General features: G+C 54.9%; 1 protein-coding gene across 3 annotated transcripts in view; it reads left to right on the forward strand.

Moving 5' to 3' along the window:
- Window positions 1-15,238, forward strand: part of SUFU (SUFU negative regulator of hedgehog signaling) — a 106,189-nt gene extending 90,951 nt beyond the window's left edge. For 2 of the 3 annotated variants that reach the window (XM_043924899.1, XM_043924900.1), the window contains exons 10-12: window positions 436-574; window positions 9,508-9,576; window positions 11,949-15,238. In XM_043924899.1, the coding sequence (XP_043780834.1) occupies window positions 436-574; window positions 9,508-9,576; window positions 11,949-12,038 (298 nt within the window). In that variant the 3' untranslated portion in view covers window positions 12,039-15,238. The remainder of the gene's footprint in view (window positions 1-435; window positions 575-9,507; window positions 9,577-11,948) is intronic. The other variant, XR_006345234.1, reaches the window with a different exon arrangement.
- Window positions 15,239-18,553: the final 3,315 nt, after the last annotated feature.

The raw sequence follows: 18,553 nt of genomic DNA on the forward strand, positions 1-18,553 counted from the left end.
TTGTGCTGTGCCATCACCCAGGGCTATGGGAAATTTGTTTAGGGGCTTCTTCATCCCCACCCTCCAAACAAAGTGGTGCACCGTCCCCCTTTTAGCTCTGGGCCTGACCTTGGGCACGTTACCACATGGCCCCTCTGGCCTCAGTTTCCTCACCAGGACACAGAAGAGGTGGACCTCTCTCCCCTTGCAGCCCCTCTGAACGCTGCTCTGGTGTCTGCCAGCCTTGAGTACTTTGGAAGGATGCCAGTAGAGAACTCATGAGAGGCTTCTCTTGGGAGGTGTTGAGATGAACGTGTTTGGTTAAGTCCCCTGTTAGTGGGCAGGTGGTCAGTCAGAAGGGCATTTGCCAGGCACCCCATCCCGGGAGTGTAGCCCCCACAGTCCCTGAGCACCCTGGCCAGGCCCGCTCTCACTGTCTCACGTTCCCACCCCCAGGGGCAGGCTCCTGCACGGACGGCACTTTACATATAAAAGTATCACAGGTGACATGGCCATCACCTTTGTCTCCACGGGAGTAGAAGGCGCCTTTGCCACCGAGGAGCACCCTTACGCAGCTCATGGACCCTGGTTACAAGTGAGAAGGCTCTTTCTCTTCTGCCTGCCTCCTTTCCTGTGCCCACCACCTCCGTCTCCTCCCTTGGCAAGCTCCCGGAGGTGCCTTCCTGTGGGGCCAGTGGTGAGATGCCATGTGGTGTGTGGATGCTTCCACCTAGCCCACCAGCTCTAGGAGCACTTCCTGGCCTCTCCCTGTCCCCCATGACAGGAACGGTAACTTTCCAGGCTCTGGCTGTGGATAATTCTGTTTGCCATGGAAATTCAGTTTTGAGGGATGTGAGACTTTCTGCATCTCAGGTAAAGCAAGGTACAGGAAATGAGGGGTGCAGCAGGGTGGGAGGGAGGGTGGAAGCCACTCTCCACTATTTGGGGAAGCCCACCAGAATACCTAGAAAGTGGGCATCTGAACCTGGACCAGGAATGGGCTGTGATGGGCAGATCTCAGCAGATCGAGCCTGCCCCTTCTCATCTAATGGTTCTCCTGTGTTTCTGATGGACACCCAGCTTCTCAGTGCAGACCTGCTGGCTTTTTCCAGAACACTTTGTCCTTCCTTTGCTCTTCTGGCTGGGGCACAGCCTCAAGCCATTGCCAAGCAGGGTGCCCAGACCTGACAGCCACAGGCCTCCTTCCAATCCCCACCCTGCCCAGGTCTCTAACGGGTACTTGGCCTGGAACAGCCCACTCCCAGAAGTAGTAGAGGAACAACATTCTTTTTTGTCTGTTGGGGGTGTGGGAGGAGGAACACGCCACCTTACCTCTCTCAGAAAGGGAGTCTGACCCTAATGTAAAAGATGACTCTGCCTTGTCTGTGGTGTATCCTGGGCAGTGGGGGGCAGCAGTGGGCAGGGGGATTACAGTCGAGGGGAAGAGAATTTTGCTGGTTCTGTGGGTTTAGGCCAGTCTGGGGAGTGTGTGAAGTGTATTTGCCCTTAATGTAGGCATGCTTTTAGTTTGTGTGTGTGTGTGTCTCCTCCTCAGGCCAGCTCCTCCCTCCCCCTTCCCACCAAAATACTAACCCTTAATTAAAACAAACAGCAAACAAAGGATACCAACCAAACTCCCAAGACTAAGCTGAGGTAGAAATGGAAGCCAGTGCTTTAGGGATATTGTGTTCCATAAATTATCTTGCCTTTTTCCACTGCTGTTATTACATTGTTTCATAACAAAATTACTTTGAACCATAAAGTTATAAATACATTTTAAAAGTCCCACTTGGTAACATTAGATTTCTGTCCAATGTGGTGTTAGTAGTTACCTTAGCAAAAGCTCTGAAGTATATAGCATTTGAAATTAGCCCAGAACAAGTAGAAAGGGCCTCCTCCCACCCCCAGCGTGTCCCAGGCCTCCAGGCTGCTTATAGAGAGCAGGGGTGGGGGGGTAGGCCTCCCACCTGCGGCCCAGAGCTGGGAAGGAGTTGGGGGTGGACCATGCAGGAGACCCAACCCCTGCCAGGTCAGAGGTCATCATTCCCAGCAGGTGACAGTGTGTTGACAGGTCTCAGCAGAAGTGTCCTCAGTACTTTGCATATTGAAGGTTAAGCACTTTTTCTTGGGAAAGTAGGAACTAGAGCCTCCCCAACTCGAGAATAAGTGCCACCCAGTTGCCTTTGATGTGCATGACTCTGAACCTGTCCTTGGAGCCCCGCCATCCCTCCTGGAACATCTTCCTGCCTGGGGTGGGGGTAGGGGGCCAGCATCTGCAGTTCTCAGCAGCCTGGTGACCTGGGCCTCCAGAGGGCTCAGCACATGTCACATTGCCCCTCAGTCCCCCCAAAGGTCTGGGCCCAACCCTGGTTCCCAAGCCCCTGATCCCCTAGCTGCTGGGGTTTCCTTCCAGCTCTGCTCCCCCACGCCTCCCTGGCAGCCCCTCAGCCAGCTCGAGCACTCGCCCAGCACATGGTCCCCTCCCAGGCGCTGTTGCCTGGGGAACCGGAGCGGTGGGAACCAGCCGCTGGCCTCGGCATGTTTCAATAAAGTTGCTGTGCTGGGAGCTGCTTAATCAAAGGCCTGTGTTATGGGCTCATTAGTGTGGTCCACCACGGGGGCCAGCTCACAGAGGAGCTCCCGGGAAGGCTGGCTGGGGCCCGCTCCCCAAGCACGCACCCTAACTCACCCAGAGCTTTCTCAGGCCCTGTCCAAGGAGCCTTGGGAAACCCTCTGCCCCTGCCCCCAGCCCAGCCCTCCTTGCCTCCCCACCCCCAAAGCAGTCAGCACTTTCTGCATCTGACTGCCAGCATCAGCCCGCCTTCCTCTCTAGGGTCTTGCCACTGTGGTCACAGGCAGCTCCCTGGCTTGTGGGAACCTGGGCTTGTAATTACTTGTGGGCCTCTCAGTCTCCCCCTGGGGCCGCCTGTCTCGCTGGGAGTCTGAGGACCTCCTGGAGGTCTGGGGTCAGGCTCCGGGTCACCAGTGAAGGCCCAGCCCACTGGGCCAGGAAAGACACCGGGCTCTTCTGGAGGGAGACCCCAGCAGAAAGACTCGCCTTCACCTCCTATGGGACTCTCCCCGTCATGCTTCTGGATTCCAGGATGTCTCCCCGGCCCCTGTGTGCCCAGGCCTGTTGGGGGCAGGGAGGCAGGAAGGAACTGAATGCAGCAGCCCCAGGACTGAAGAAACCCAGACTTCTGTTCTCTTGGCTGCTGCTGGAACACTTTCCATTGGTCCCAGATGAATTGGGAGGGGCTAGGATGACTTTTCTTGCATCAGCCTTCAACAGCCTTGGAAGCCCTCACTCCCAGCCTTGGCACCTTGTTCTGGCCTCCAGCCCAGGCCTGTTATCTCTTGGGGAAGTGGCATGGCAGAGACACCCCACATGGGAGAAGATGACAAAGGAGAGCCTGAGAGAAAAAGGCAGAAAGTGAGGGAATCTGGGCCCTTTCCGGGGTTTCTGGAGTAGCCCCAGACAGGCCCCCAGACCCACCAGCTCCTGGGCCTGCACCTGCCTTGAGGCTACCCCCTTTCTCCAGGTCCACCCCCCCCACCATCCCTCCAGCCCCAGGAATGTCAAGGCCTGGCTCACAGAAAGGCAGGGCTGCCTGCCACCCCAGAGTGAGCACAGTGGACACTCCCCGCTTCCTGGAGGAACTGGAGAGGCAGGAATCCTCCAATTCCTTAGGCTTTTCAGTTTCCGGAGGTTGACACCAGACTCCTCCGTCTGCCCTACCCTTGGCTGTTTTTATCTCTGTTGAGATGGTGAAGGCTGTCAGCCAGCTCCAGAGGAGTACAGGAGGGTCTTTGGACCGGGGGAGGCCTGCCAGCGTCCGCTCCCACACACACCTTCCCCCAGCATTCCTCAACCCAGTGGCTTTAACAAGCCTCTCTCCCTTGAGTCTGTCAACACTGGGCTGTTAGTCTCTGAGCGGGAGCCTGGCCCAGAGCTGAGTCGTTCATCCGTCCCCAGCCAAGATTGATCTGAAGGGGGAGAAGTCGGCCCCAGAGGTCACTCAGGGGTCACATCACCAAATATGAGAATATTTTTTTTTAAGCCCTGCAATGCTTTCTCAGCTGTGTGGTGTCTGACGGCTCACCCAGGTGGCCCCCCTTTCCCAGCCATTCTCTGCCAGCCTTGATGGGAGGCCTGGGGCTTGGGAGAAGACGCCCAACAGCTGTTCAAGTGGGATTCACTTCTCCAGGCCAGATCTGGGGAGTCACTGCCAGGCTCTGCCCCTCGCCCAGTGGCTGACTCACGCCCCCACCCTGTGGACAGGCCTCAGCCTTCTCCTGTCTCATGCACCCATTTGGACATTGTGTGGAAGACACTTGGCGAACCCTGGCCTAGGCCCGGCGCAGCTCCTCTAACATGCCTCTGCTATTTCTCCTTCCACTAGTGAACGTGGCATCCCAGAAGACCTTTGCTTGGCTGTCCGAGGGTCCTCATTGTCCCAGCTACAGCCATAAGGCTTCAATTACAGCACTGTGCCTGGGGAGGTACACGAGAGGACTGAGAGGGCCTGTCGTGCCCTCACCAGCTGCCAGCCAGAGCAGGAGAAGTCTGAGCCCGCTCCTGGCCACCTCAGCCAACGCTTCGCCACCCTCCGAGAACAGGAAATGAATGCAGCCTCACTGTGCGGCTGCTTGCAGTGGTACCTGCCACACCCCACCTCTGCCCCTGAGCCTGGGGTGGGGGTGGGGGTGCTCCAGGCCGTTGTCTAGCTTTTGTCCGGCCTGTTGGTGTTGGGGGGACGCAGACTAAATGGCTTCCTGGTCCCTGCCTCCTCCCTGCCATCATGGGTGCCAGAGCAGCTCCTTGGCAGGCCCTACCCTGTAAACAACACATTTCCTTCCCTGAGAGGAGGAAAGGGAGGGAAAAAGAAAGCCAAACTTGTTGGGAAGCAAGAACAACGTGTCAACACGGAGAGCAAACAAGGCCCCAGACAAAGTGTGGATTGTCACACCGAGGGGAAGGAGTGGGCATTGTCAGTGCTGTTTGCAGACTCAGAAATATCACTGACCGCAGACATTTGAATCAGATCTGCAGTGGCTGGGCCCCTGCCTGCCCCACCGCCAGGCCTGCCCAGGACAGGCATGATGAAAGATCACTTTTCAGGTTCCTTCTGGAACTTGCTGGGGCCTGGGGAATTGGGAAGATTATTGACGATCCTCCCTCTTCACTCCCCAGCCAGGCTATCCTAAGGCGCTGGGTGTGAGCACCTTGGAGTAAGCGGCTGGCCTGTGCTCCAAGCCCCCTCCCTGATCAAAGGTGGAGGCTGGGAGTGGGGGGCAGGGAGCCACTGCCACCCTCACAGCTCTACCAGTCAGAGCTGGTGGGAGAGCTGCAGCCAGTAACTCATCCCTGTTGGTTAAACCTGTGCCTAGACCCGCTGCCCCTGTGAGTGTGTTTCCCCAGGGTACCCTCCACCATTATCTCCTGCGGGGAGGGGTTGCCTTTTTAAAATGCAGATCCCTTGGACTAGCCTGAGCTACTCAGATTCAGAAGGTCTGGATGGTGCCTAGTATCTCCAGGTTTTCAAAATCCTCCCCAGGGAGTTTCTTCTCAGATTGCTTGGGGGGCTTCCCGCCTCACTGGAGCTTCTCCCTCCAAGGGCTGTTTGTGCACAGACATAAGCATCTTATGCCCAGTTCTCAGTGAGCATGAGCATCGATGAGTGCTGTTTCATTATTAGTATTATTTCTACTGCTGTTTTCTGGACTGGAGCAACTGTGGCCTCATGTACACGTTTACCAAGCTGACCTGGAAATCTGCCCCATTGGAAACTGTATCGGGGCATGGTTTGCCTTCCTTTCCACTTGGCCAGCCTGGTTTTGAACAGCTGCCTGTCTGTGATGCCCAGGGTTCCAGCCCTCTTGAGCTGAGCAGGTGGCCAGGAGATGTGTCGCTGGTTTTCCAGGCCATTGAGTTGAAGCCAGAGTCACCTCCACCTCCCCCAGCACAGAAGAGAAGTCAGCTCTGAATATACGAAGCTTCTAGAATTGAGGTGCCTTCCCCAGACAGAAAAAGAGCATCTTCTACCACCATGAGTTCAGGTCACTGCTCTTCTAAAGTCCAGACTTGACTTGTCTCGACACCCGCTCGTCTGCACAGTGGAAATGATGGTTACCTTCCTCATGATGATGAGGCCTAAGATGATAGCAGTCAAGCACTTAGCCCTGGCCTGGCACATGGAGGAGGCACTGGTGCTTCTGGCTGCTGGCGGTGTTATCCTTACTGCTGTCATTCTCATAACCCTTCTCATTATTATTTGTGGCAGAGCCAGGCAGCTCCATGGGGACCCAGGGAGCTTCAAGAGTCCCAAGTCCCAGAACTGCACAGGCTTTTCCCACAGTTGCATCACAACGGCGTGTCTGTTCCTCGTGAGAGCATCCAGGAGCTGCTGCATCGCGGCTGTCTATCTCCAGTGTCCTGTTGATAGGATCTGTTAACAGTCTCAGCTCCAGGTCTGAAATATACAAAGAACAGGGCCTGTTTGTTCAATCCGAGCTTCTAAGGTTTAACTCCCAAAGGAAATTAAATAAGGTGCCTGGAGCTATGACAGTCTGTCGTGTTTCTTTGTAGGGAATGTCACCCTTAATATCATGCAGATCTCATGTATAATTTTCCCCATTCAATTCTTTTAAAATAATGTGAAGTTTCCAGCAGGAACCAGCCAATCACCAAAAGTGAAAATTGAGGAGCCACTAGGGTTTGTCCCTCCTTTTGGTCTTGCTGTCCTCTCCCCCAGCTGAGTATAAAATGAGTCCACACACAGATATTAATAGTACACACTTGGTAGTTGGTCTACTGAAAGCCACCGGAATTCACCCTCTCTCCACCACCAACTCCATACCTTTGTCAGAAGAACTGGCTTAGTTCTGAACCCCTGTTAGTGGGGTTATTTTTCCCATTTCTCCAGCTGTTTGGAGTCTCTCTGTGTGGTCACCATTCCTGTGAACCCTCTGCCCATCTCCTCTCACCCCCAGAACTAGTTACAGTCCCAGGCCTATTTACTTCTCTGGCAGAAATGTCCTCCCTCCCAAGTATTTGTGGGTTAGAAATCAGTTCAGCCTGGCCCGGACTGGAGCCATTGTAATATAATTGGGTTTTAGGTATGCTTGTGTTTGTGCTCGCATTTGTAGAGATGGCAACAAGCCCCGGAAATTCCCAAAATGTGAATGTGACTTTTGTACTGCTCAAGCAGACTGGTGATAACTGGTTGAGAGACTTCAGGCTTTGGGGGGTGGGGGTGGTGGGGGGAACCCTGGGATAAGAGCTGTGGGAGTTAGAAACAGTGGCATTGGGCAGCGTCACAGTAGTCCATGAGAGGAGTTACCCGGTTCCACCTTAGGGAACCAGGAGGAAGCTGGGAGGGGACATCTCAGGTGGGCATTTTCACAGACCCGCTTTGCCTGTCCAAACTTTGACTCTGTCTCCACTTGAAGCCTAAGCTTCTCAAACAGAAACTGGTGAGGAGATATGGGCTGGTGGTTGGAGCTGTTTTGTCCCTGACTGTGGGCTTGTAGCCTGAGAAGGAGATGACCTTTGGCTCCCAGTCAATCCCAGGAAGGTGCTTGTCTAGCTAGGGAATGGACTGCTTTCATGGCTATTTCCCTAGGGCTCCACCCAGGGCCAGGCCTAGCAGAGGCACCCAGGGAATGCTTCTGGAATCAAGTAGGTTGACGGGCAAGTGACCGGAAGAATCAATACATGAGTAAATACCGTGAGGGTTAGACTTCAGGATTTGGAAGCTCTGCTTTGCACACTAACTTTAGAGTCCAGACAAGACTGGGACATGGGGACTTCCCTGGTGGTCCAGTGGTTAAGACTCCACCTTCCAGTGCAGGGGGCATGGGTTAAATCTCTGGTTGGGGAACTAAGATCCTACATGCCATGGGTCAACTAAGCCTGCATACCCCATTGAAGACCCAGCTCAGCCAAAAAAATAAGGACCAGGACATGATCTTTTCTCTGCTGCTCACAAGCCATGTGACACTGGGCAAATCTCATAACCTATCTGTGTCTCAGTTTCCTCATCTGAAGGAGATAAGCTCTATGAGCAGTTAGTACAGTGCTCGGTGTGGTTCAATGTGCATCGGTGTGCTCGATGTTTTGTCTGCCCACTTGGGGTGGTTTTCTCATCCCTTGCTCACACCTCCACCCAGTCAACTTCCTCCCTTCAGAAACGTCCATCCTGTGAGGTGCCCAGTGAGCCTACTTGCTTGCCCGCCTTCCTCTGCCATTTCACTTTATCTGATACACTGACCTATTCCAAACGTTGAGACATATGTTCTTATCAGAATGGACAATTCCCTGGGGAAACCTGCTAGTATTTTCTCAAGTCCTGGATCCTCCTCCTTGTCATAGGGGACTTTTCCCGCACCTTGGTCTTCACCTCGTTGTTTCTCTTCCTCTGTCCCCACATCCCAACCCGGGGCATTCAGAGGCTACTGGAGAAGGCAAAACAGGTGGGGAGAGCCACAGCCTGGGGTCACAGAAGGGTCCGCTGCAGAGGTCAGGAGGCCCCATGGACCAGCATGGGGAGGAGTCGGGTGGAGGACAGAATCAGGCTGGGAAGAGGAAAGACATGCCTAGCCTGGGCCTAGCGTGGGACCGGCCTGAATAGAGGAGCCTGTTGAGAAGATGGCCCTGCAGGTTGAGAAAGTCCTGGGTATCCTTGCTATTGACTACATAGCAGGTGAGGGTGGTGGTTGCGCCCCTGAACAGAGGGGCAAGGCTGTTCTCAACAGCAAGCGTGAAGCCACGAGGTAGCAGACTAGAGTAGTGAAGTGGGATAGGTGGGAGGTGCCCTGGAGAAGACGTTTCTTAAAAGAAAACTTGAAGAATTCAGTGGCTGAATGGGGCTGGCAAGGCAGGGCTTTGGGAGCTTGGGGCCTGAGAGGAAGTAGACATTACGATGGGTGTTGAGGAGTCCCTTTCCCTTTGGTAAAATGAGAGAGGTTGGTGCAGCTCAGACATTCCTAGATGTACCTTCCAGGGCATTTCCAGATTCCAGGCAAGGCTTGTATTCCAAACCCAAACAGATTCCTTTTGTCCTCCCAAGTGGGACTGGGGGAACACGTGAACCTTGTTGAACAAGGAGGATGTTGGAGTCACTGTCCTCTGCCCTTCGGCTTTTCTGTTTCTCCTCTACCATACTGCAACATGCAGGATGCCCGGACTGCCAAAATAGGGGGCCTTCCCTGCCCATCCTTATGTCCCTCCTGGGACCAGCACTGCCATCTCTCCTGATGTCCTCACCCTGATGCCCACTGTCCTGTATGTTCTTCCTTCTCTGCCCAGTCCCTCTGATATTGTAGGCAGATGGTGGTGGGAGGTGGGGGCAGGCTGGGGGTGGCAGTCAGGGATAGGCCTCAAGGCCCTGGCCCTAGAACACATCGCAGTGGGCTCATCGCTCCTCCACAGCCTGAACAAAGGTCTATAGCTTGGCAATTAGCAAAAAGACCATACACTTTAAACAAATAATAATAATAAAAGCCTGTCTTGTGCTTTCTTCCCAGATTCTGTTGACCGAAGAGTTTGTAGAGAAAATGTTGGAGGACTTAGAAGATTTGACTTCTCCAGAGGAAGTAAGCTGTTTGGGTCTCTCTGACAGCAAGGTTCCAGTCTCCAGGAGTCTCTGTGTGCGTGCGTGCATGTGTCTGTCTCTGACGTGTGGAGAGAAGCTGGAAAGGAGACTCTGGAGATGTTAGACGGCTTCATTTCACTTCCCTGAACCTCCCCCTTCCCCACCCCCAACCCTTGTGAGGACACCCAGCAAATTGTCTGAATTGCCAGCTCCCGAGAAGCTCATTGAAGAGGCAGCCAGGGCCTTTGGGCTAGTACAGAGTTCTCCTCAGCCCCTGCTGTTCCCTGGCAGGTTCTGAACAGAAAGCCCATGCCTGCTGCCAGAGAACATTCCATGGAGGAGTTCTGGTGGGCAGCAAGGGGCTCCTGCTCCAGCCTCAGACCACCCAGGAGCCACGCTCCTTCCTCCCGCCTCTGACCACGAGTGCTCCCCTCTGGGCCCGCCTCTTCCAGCCCCAGCTGAGCTGCGGGCCAGGTGGGGGCCTGTGCTTGTCCTGGCTACTCCACTGGGGTACAGGAGTGGAGCCCACAATCCCCTTTGTTTTTCTTCCTTGTTCCCGGCATCCTCATTTGTGGGGACTTACCTCATCCTGGAAAGTCCCTTCCCCTCCCCCGGCCTCCTACCAAGCAGCACCCCAGCGGGGTTGAGCCTTCCTGGCCTCAGCGTCCTGCCCAGATAGGTTAATGGAACATTAGCACACTGACAGTTCTAGGGCTCTTCTGGGCTCTCCCTTGTCCGGGGGCAGAGACAGACCCTTCTTCTGCCCTTTCTGCCCAGAGGTGTATTTTGGGGAGAGCTCCTTCACCTCCCAGGGGCCAGGCTTCCAAGCCAGAGTGAGGCCAGGCAGGAGCCAGCTTTCAGCCAGGGCCCAGTCAGCCTGGACACAGAGGCCTCCGACGGATGTCCACAGGGCAGAGGACCGTCCACAGGGCAGGACTGGCCCGTCCAGGTCTCCAGGTGGACAGGAGCTCCTCAGAGCCTGAGGTCACCCCTAGTGGGATAATGTCTTCTCTCTTCTCATTTATACATTGAAAAGTCACTAAGTACCCAGTCTGTGCCAGCCGGTCAACCCCAACAGGTCACCAGCTCCCGAGGCCCGGCTCCCATTCAGTCAGACCAGAGCCGGCTGCCCAGAAGCGCTTCCGGAGAGGCCATGTCGCACAGGGATGGCACAGCGCCAGACTGCTGCTCTCAGCTCGGGTGCTGAGGGGGTGGAAGGGGGGTAGTCCAGGCAGGAGGGACAGGAGCCAGGAGGAGCTTAGGAAAGTAGGTCACTAAAAATGACTTTTTTCTTTCCTGTCCAAGGCTGTCCCCACACCCTGCCCTCCTCTCCACTTTGGTCCTGGCTTGGACAGTCCCCCATCCGAGGGAGGGAGAGGGAACCAGCCGGGCAGTGTCAGGCCGTCCTCTTCCAGCACCACCTCTGGGCAGGCTGAGGGCCCTGCTCTTCCCTCCTTCCCAGCTTGCTCCCGGATTAGCATGAGTCCTAAAAGGCAGACCCTGCTCCTAAATCAGGGAGCATCTCTGATCACCAGCTGTGTGCCTGCTGGCCCCATGCAGGGTCCTCGCATACACAGGGAGCATGTCAATCTCTTCCCCTATCCCCCACCAGAAGCTTGAGAAACAAAACTGTAGGCAAATCAGTGATTCCGGGGAGTCGGGTCATAAGAACTTGGGCTCTCCTTGGCCACTGCCAGCACCTCTCAGGCTGGTAGCCCTGGGAAGCTTGTGAGGATGAACGCGGGGGAGCAGGGTGGGGAGCTCCTCTCAAGTTTGCACCAGGCCCAAGAAGTCACCTCAAACCACACTAGCTCTGCGTCTCCACTCCCACCAGGCCAAGGCAGGGCCTCCTTCCTTTGGACCTTTTGGCAAAGGCTCCAGAGGGCAGGTTCCAGCGTTCTTCCCTGCCAGCCTCGGAAAGGAGCCATGGCAGGGACAGGACCACAGAGTTCCAGACCTCAAGCCACTTCCCTGTAGCATCTGTACCCTCCCCTGCCTCTGCCCCCCCATCCTCTAGCCCCCGGGCCTCAGGGAGCAGATTCCTTACATGCTTGTGGCCAGAGGCAGAACCAAGGAAGTGAGCTGGAGGGAGGTCAGCACAGTCAAGAAAGAGTCAGAAAACAAGCCTCCTCCAAGCCCAGTTAATTATTGGCCGGGTGCAGGGAAGGAGGGGTCGGCGCTGGATCCCAGCCTCTCTCACCTGGGTTCAACATTCGTGACTGAAGCCAGGCAACCAACCGGTGGCCTGCCTTGCCCCAGCACCCAAGGCACAGGGCCTGAGTGAGAGTCCTGGCCTCTCTAGGCAGTGTGGGAAGAAGGCAGTGGATTCTAACCGTGTATCCTCTGGTTCTGTTCTTGTTGCCCCCTCCACAGTTCAAACTTCCCAAAGAGTACAGCTGGCCAGAAAAGAAGCTCAAAGTCTCCATCCTCCCCGACGTGGTCTTCGACAGCCCGCTGCATTAGCCTGGGCTGGCCCTGCAGGGGCCAAGGGCGAGCCCAGCTGCTTCCTGGTGACTCCAGTGTAACAACTGCGTAAACGAGATTCCCGCAAACACAAGGACAAATGTGAGGATGACTGCGTAGCCCCCGCACCGCAGCCCGCTGGGATGCCCTGCACAGGCTGCAGGGCCCCCCCTTACCTGAAGCTTGGGGGGGGGGGGTCCTCCGCCCCTGCAGCTCGCCGAGCCACGTGACCAGGCCAGGGCCCCAGTGGGCTGCAGTTGGGCAAATGTCAACCTTCCCCTCCTGCCACCGCAGGTTCTGGTTTGAGATTTGCCTCTGGACCTCTGATGTGCCCCCAGGTGGAGACAGGCCTCATTCCCACCTACCCTCTGCCGCATAGCCCAGCGGGAGGGGGGTGTAGCAGACACCTACCCTGCCCAGCTCAACTCTGGGAAGCCTTCTGTAGTCAAGCTCTTCTGGCCATGGAACGATTCCTTTGATCGTGTTTGGTTTTCTTCATCCTTATTTTATTTTGTAGAAACCGGATGGTATTTTATTGCTCTTCAAAGATGTCCAGAAGCCATGTATATATGTTTTTTTTAAAAAACAGAACTTTATTTCCAGATGAACTTTCTCATTCTCACAGACAAGGGCCTGGGGCCGTCTTCCCCAGAGCCGCCACCAGAAAAGGTGCTGGTGTTTGCCTGCCGGTCAAAGCCTGGGAGGAGTCAGCTTTGCACAGAGGCTTTTCTTCCCAGCCAGGCCCGGGGGAGCCAAGACACTCCCCCATGCAGCCTGGAGCCCAGTTTAGCTGGGGCCAGGAAGGGCTGCTGCTGTTTCCCAGGTGGACTGGGCCCCCACAGAGTTCAAGATCATCAGGGTCTCTGAGACTTGGTGACCCCAGCTTCATCTTCTAGGCATTTTCCTCCCAACCAGGCCTGCCTGAGAGAGGGCGAAGCCCAGCACTTCACAGACCATCCCCACCTGCCACTCAGGGCCTGGGTCTCCAGCTCTTTGCCACTCCCATCCCATTCCCTCATCCCCTGGGCCCCCCAGCCTCAAGGCTGCAGGACTCTGACTTATTAAAAACAGAAAAATCAACCTCTTCACATGTCTTTCACATTAGTTTTGCAAACACTGCACTCTCCCGCCCTCCATTCATTTCTGCATTGATTAATTTTTCATCCTTCATTCTCTACCCCTTGTCCTGTCTCCTTTCCGGCATCCTGGCCTCTAGTGGTCTTTGGTCCCTCACTGCAGTACTGCAGATCTCACAGTCTTCTGTCTCATAGCCAACCTATCTCTGACCCGTAGTTTGGGGGTTCTTCTGGGGTTGTCTCCCACTTTTGACCTGTAATCACAAGCCCCTTTCAGGCCCTCATACCCCTAACTCTGGGGACGGCTATTATGAGACCACCCTTCCGGCTCTCCCACGACAAAGTTCTTTTGTCTGTCAGGGACCACACAGACAGACAACATGCCCTGCCCCTCTCTGCAACCGCCACACACATGGGCACCACCAGGAGTGCCAAGAAGGCCCATAGCGCGCAGGGCACCTCTGATGAGCCATCCAGCCAAAGAGCCGCCTTCAGGGGCCACGAGGGTGGCCAGGCTATTGGACTTCCAAGGGGCCATTCAGGTCTGGCTCTTCCTCTGCTTATACCCTCAGGGCTACCTGGTTAGCACCATCAAACTCAGAGCTTCAAGGCAGATCCACCTGGCATCTGGGAGACACATACCACCACCCACCCCACCCCGCCACCAACACAGCAAAGGCCCCCTCTGGGCCTGATAGTGGCAGCAGCTATGCCTTCTGCTCTGAGGACTTTTCCAGAAGGACATTTCCTGGTCTTTACCCACCACAGCATCCCCACCTTGAAAACTCTGTCTTTAGATGTTTTGTGGCCAAAGAGGTGTCATTGACTTGCCTCCTTTCCTTGCCATCCTGACCTGCTTTTCCACAGATTCTTTCTGGGGACCTGCCTCTACCCCACCTACTTTGGCCTGGGGGCAGGGGGGTATTTTCTGAGCTAAGTTTTGTGGTCAGTACAGAAGGCAAAAGGGAAGCAGGTGAGCTCTGAGACAACAAGCCTGTGAAGCCTGTGGCTCCTTCCTGCCTCCCCTGCCCACACCCCCCCCCACACACACACACTCTTATTGGGAACCTCCAAGGTTCAGCTGAGACCAGCCTCCATCTCATTTCCCTACAATGCTTTGGCTCCAGAGGAGTGGCAGAGCATCCACCATCTCTGCCCAGACCTCTCTCCCTTGGGCGGTGGTGCCTTCCAGAGGGGGCTCTTCACTGAGAGGGGACCCTCGCTGAGGATGAAGCAAGATAGATCATGCGGCACATCCAGCACAGCACTTGGCATATGGCAGGCACTCACTAAATGGACCCCTCCTTTCCCTCTCCATAGCTCTTTGGAAGCCCTGACCTCATAGTAAGTTGGGGAGGTTAAGAAGTCTCCCTCCCTACATCTGCCTCTTCCATAGGCTTCCCTGAAGCTTGCCCCTTCCTACCCTGTCTCTCCATGTCCCTGTGACTGAAGCTTCTGAGGGGAAGGGGCTCCTCCATGCTGTTTGCTGGCAACACAAGGTGGGCATACCCGCGGCTTCTCAGGCCCAGTGTGGACTACAGGAGGCCCACGACCCCAGCTGCCATTCTGTGGGGGTGGGGAAGCTCACACAGGGTCTCAGGTCTGGCTGGGGGGCTGGTGCCTCTTCCTGCCCTTCTCTTCCAAACGTGAGGCTTCAGGGCAGGGTCTGGGAAGCCTCGAGGAGAATCTAAAGGGCTAGCATGTTTTAAAAAATAAACGCAAGTTCTTGGGACTGGGTTTTGAGATTGAGAACAGGGAAAAAACCTGCAGGTCCGCCCCTATGGGGCAGACCAGGAGAGAATTCCCTTGACTGTATTTTTTTATCTGGTTGTCTTTCCTCGCTGGCTTCCAGGTCCTTGTGTCAAGTGAGGTACCTGGGTCCCTGTTATAAGTCAGGAGCCCTGTAGAAAGAGCCCTCCTTTTGTACAAGTACCTGAATACTGCAATGAGCAGAATTTTGTAAAATTTTATATTAGTTTCTAATGTCAATGGTGACTCGGTTCCTGGGGGCTGCAGCCAGCCTGGGACTTTTGTAAGAATTTTTGGGTGACTCACTTAGATGTCGTTTCCTTCTTGTCCCCTCTTCCTCTGTGTAATCTAAGTGCATTAAATGTATTTGCAGAAGTGCCTGGGTCTTGTGCTCCTTTCTGGCTGCCTGGAGTAGGGGAGCGGAAAGCCTGGGGCCCTGGCAGAGGGTTGGGTTGGACTCAGCCTCTTAGAAGAAGCCAGGATGTGGAAAGGCCCAGAAGACTGATGTTGGGAGTGGAGGGGGTGCCAAGGAAGCAGGATCACATAGCGGTGACTCTTCAGTCATGCAGAAATGACTTCACAGGGACAGGCTCTCTCACTGGTCTTGAACTCCTCTAAGGTCAAGAGGGTAGGAGGTGTAACAGTCTGGGGTGATGAGTGAGAGCTAGTGGGTAAAGACCATCTCTTCTGCCTCATTCTCCTCTCCTCCTCTCACCAAAAAAAAAAAAAAAAAAGAAAGAAAACCTTTTTCCCCTGGGAAGGCAGGCCTTCCTCAGGTCCAGTTTGGAGTTCTTATGCCCCTTTCAGCGAGGACAAGAAACAGCAACAACCGCCACCCGCCCTCCTCCACCACCACCACCAACCACCTACATTCAACCTCCTAATCCAGGGCCTGGGTCAGGCTCAGAACTGGCACACTGGGTGAGGCAGAGGCCAGCCCACCCTTCCTATGAAATCTTCTGGGCCTGCTCTGGGTGAGGAGGCAGGTGGATCTTCCTTCTCTGAATCACCCAGCTCCTGTCTCTCCAGGGCCTGGTGTAGCAAAGCAGAGCCTAGTGCTAGAGGAGGAGAAGCCCTGAGAGGCAGGCAGGAGAGGGGTCTGCACCCAGACCAGGTCCACGACCCCGCAGGACTGCTCTGGGTTCTCACACATTTTCCCCTCCCTACTAGGCCTGCTTGTCCATCCTGGGGAGTAGCAGGGCCCTTTTCTTCTGGTCCTCAGGATGGAGCCGTAGTACCCAGGAGGATCTGCAGGGGTCCTGGGGGTGGCTTGAGAGGGTAGGACCTGAAGGAGTCAGCTCCTGTCTGAAGGACTCTTAGCTCCCCTCCCTGTCCTTTTCAAGAAGCAGCTGGATCTGCGGGACCTGCCTTAGGGGGAGGTCACTACTCCTTCCTCTGTGACCTCCTGCTGAACTGTGGCTGCCCCTACCCCCACCCCAGGCAGTGGGGCAGGTCCTGTCTGGGGCCCTCAGTCTCTCTGGGAGTCAGAGCCAGCGAGCTGGGAGGGTCTGGAGCCAGGCTGACTACCCTGGGGTGGCCCAGGCCACACCCCTTCCCCTTTCTCCTTGGAGATTGGGGGCGGAGTGCTTATCTAATCCTCCTCATCTGACTAGCCTGGAAGGACCCAGGGTCAGGGTGACGTTCTTGCCCCAGAGAAAACAGAATAGGGAGATTCTGTGCTGGGGTGACTCTGGGAGACAGGAGTAGGCTGGGCTTGTTTCTGGAAAGAAAAGAGTTCCTGGGCGTGAAGCAGAGACTCTATCCCTAGATTTAGGGAGGGAGGAATCTTCCATTTGAACTCTAATGTATCCTCCAAAAGCCTATACATTCCTCCAGGTAGACACCCTACTTGGGGGGTTAGGGGACCCACAGGCTTCAAGCCACGGGACGGGATGGTGAGAGATTTGCCAAACTGGCCTGACCAGAAGGCGAATGCATGCTGGAAGGGAGTGACTCAACCCAGCCTGCCAAGCTCTGAGGTGGGGAGGCCAGCATGGGGTGAGGGGGGTGATCGACTGGGCAGGAGAAGGGAGAGAAGCCTCCCAAGACCACACGGCAGGGCAGGATGTGGTCTGGGAGGGGAGGCCATTTGGGCCCCTTCCATGGGGGTATGAAGAGACTAACCAGCCCCTCCTCCTCCTAAGCGCAGGAAGTCTTCAGGAGAGAGCTAAGGGCAGGATGCGGGAAGGGCAGGAAGACTGCTGGTGGGCGTCCATGGTTGGCGTGAGTGTAGCTTTCTGAGGAACTTGAGGGGCAAGGGAGACCTTGAGGGGATTGTGATGAGAGCAGTGGCCATGTTGGGGCCAGAGAATGAAAAGAAGTGACACTGTTCCTTTGTTTTTCCACTTTCACCGCGGCCACCCCCATTCCATCTCAGTACTGAAGGCACCTAAAGGAAAGAGAATCGAGCTTCTGGGGTCTCAGCCTTGACAAGACAGAAGAGGGCCACCCGAGCAGTGCTGAGCTGCTATGATACCACTGTGGAAACCGTAAGAACTAGCAAATATGCTTGCTTGTCCTTTCAACTAACGTGCGGCAGGCGCTCGGATGTATGCTGGGAGACTCCTCACAGGCCCAGCCTTAAGGAGCTCATACTGCAGTGGGGGGAAGACGGACAAGGAAACAATTTCAAGAAGAACCATAAAAGAGGAAGGCAGTGAACTGCTTTCCATCCTACCCCAGCTCCACCACTTACCATCAGCTTGCCTTTAGACAAGCTAACTCAGCTCTGCCTCAGTTTCTTCATTTAAAAGCAGATCCTCACTTCCTAGAGATGTTTTGTTTTGTTTTTAAATACTTATTTATTGATTTTGGGAGCAGTGGGTTTTAGTTGCAGCATGCAGGCTCCTTAGTTGTGGCATGTGGGATCTAGTACCCTGACTAGAGATCCAACCTGGGCCTCCTGCATTGGGATCATGGAGACTTAGCCACTGAACCACCAGTGAGGTCCCTCCCAGGGTTTTTGCAAGGATCATAGTAATTGCTTACTTAGCGTTAACACTTTATTAAAGGGCTATGCCACTTTGTTAAAGGGCTTCCCAGGTGGTGCTTCCCACCTGCCAATGCAGGAGATGTAAGAGAGGAGGATTCAGTCCCTGGGTTGGAAAGATCCCCTGGAGTACGAAATGGCAACCCGCTCCAGTATTCTTGCCTGGAAAATTCCATGGACAGAGGAGCCTGGCGGGCTACAGTATGTGGGGCTGCAAAGAGTCAGACACAACAGAGTGACTGAGCACACACACACACACACACACACACACACACACACACGCCAGGATATGAACACAGAGAAGGTGCCCAACTCAGTCTGGGGAGATTTAAAAAGGCTTCCTGCAAGAAGTGACATCTAAGTTGAAACCTGATGCTTGAGGATAAACTGGGCAAAATGGGGTGGGGTGCTGTACTTTGAAAAGCTCTCCAGGCAAACAGAACAACAGGGGCAAAGTCCCCAAACTCGTCTCAGGAACTGTGGAGTTCAAATTACCTAGAGCAGATTGCTTAAGTCATCCAGCTTTCACAGTAGGATCATCCCCCTACCTGCTGCCTGGCTGGAGAACATATTGAAAGAGAGGTAGATTGGAGGCAAGGTGACCAGTCAAGCCTAGATTAGAATAGAAGCAGTAGGAATGGAGAGAATGGGATTCATTCGTTGACACAATGAATATTTGTTGAGCATCTACTATGTGCTAG

Source organism: Cervus elaphus, chromosome 15 (assembly GCF_910594005.1).
Source record: "Cervus elaphus chromosome 15, mCerEla1.1, whole genome shotgun sequence".
NCBI lineage: Eukaryota > Metazoa > Chordata > Mammalia > Artiodactyla > Cervidae > Cervus > Cervus elaphus.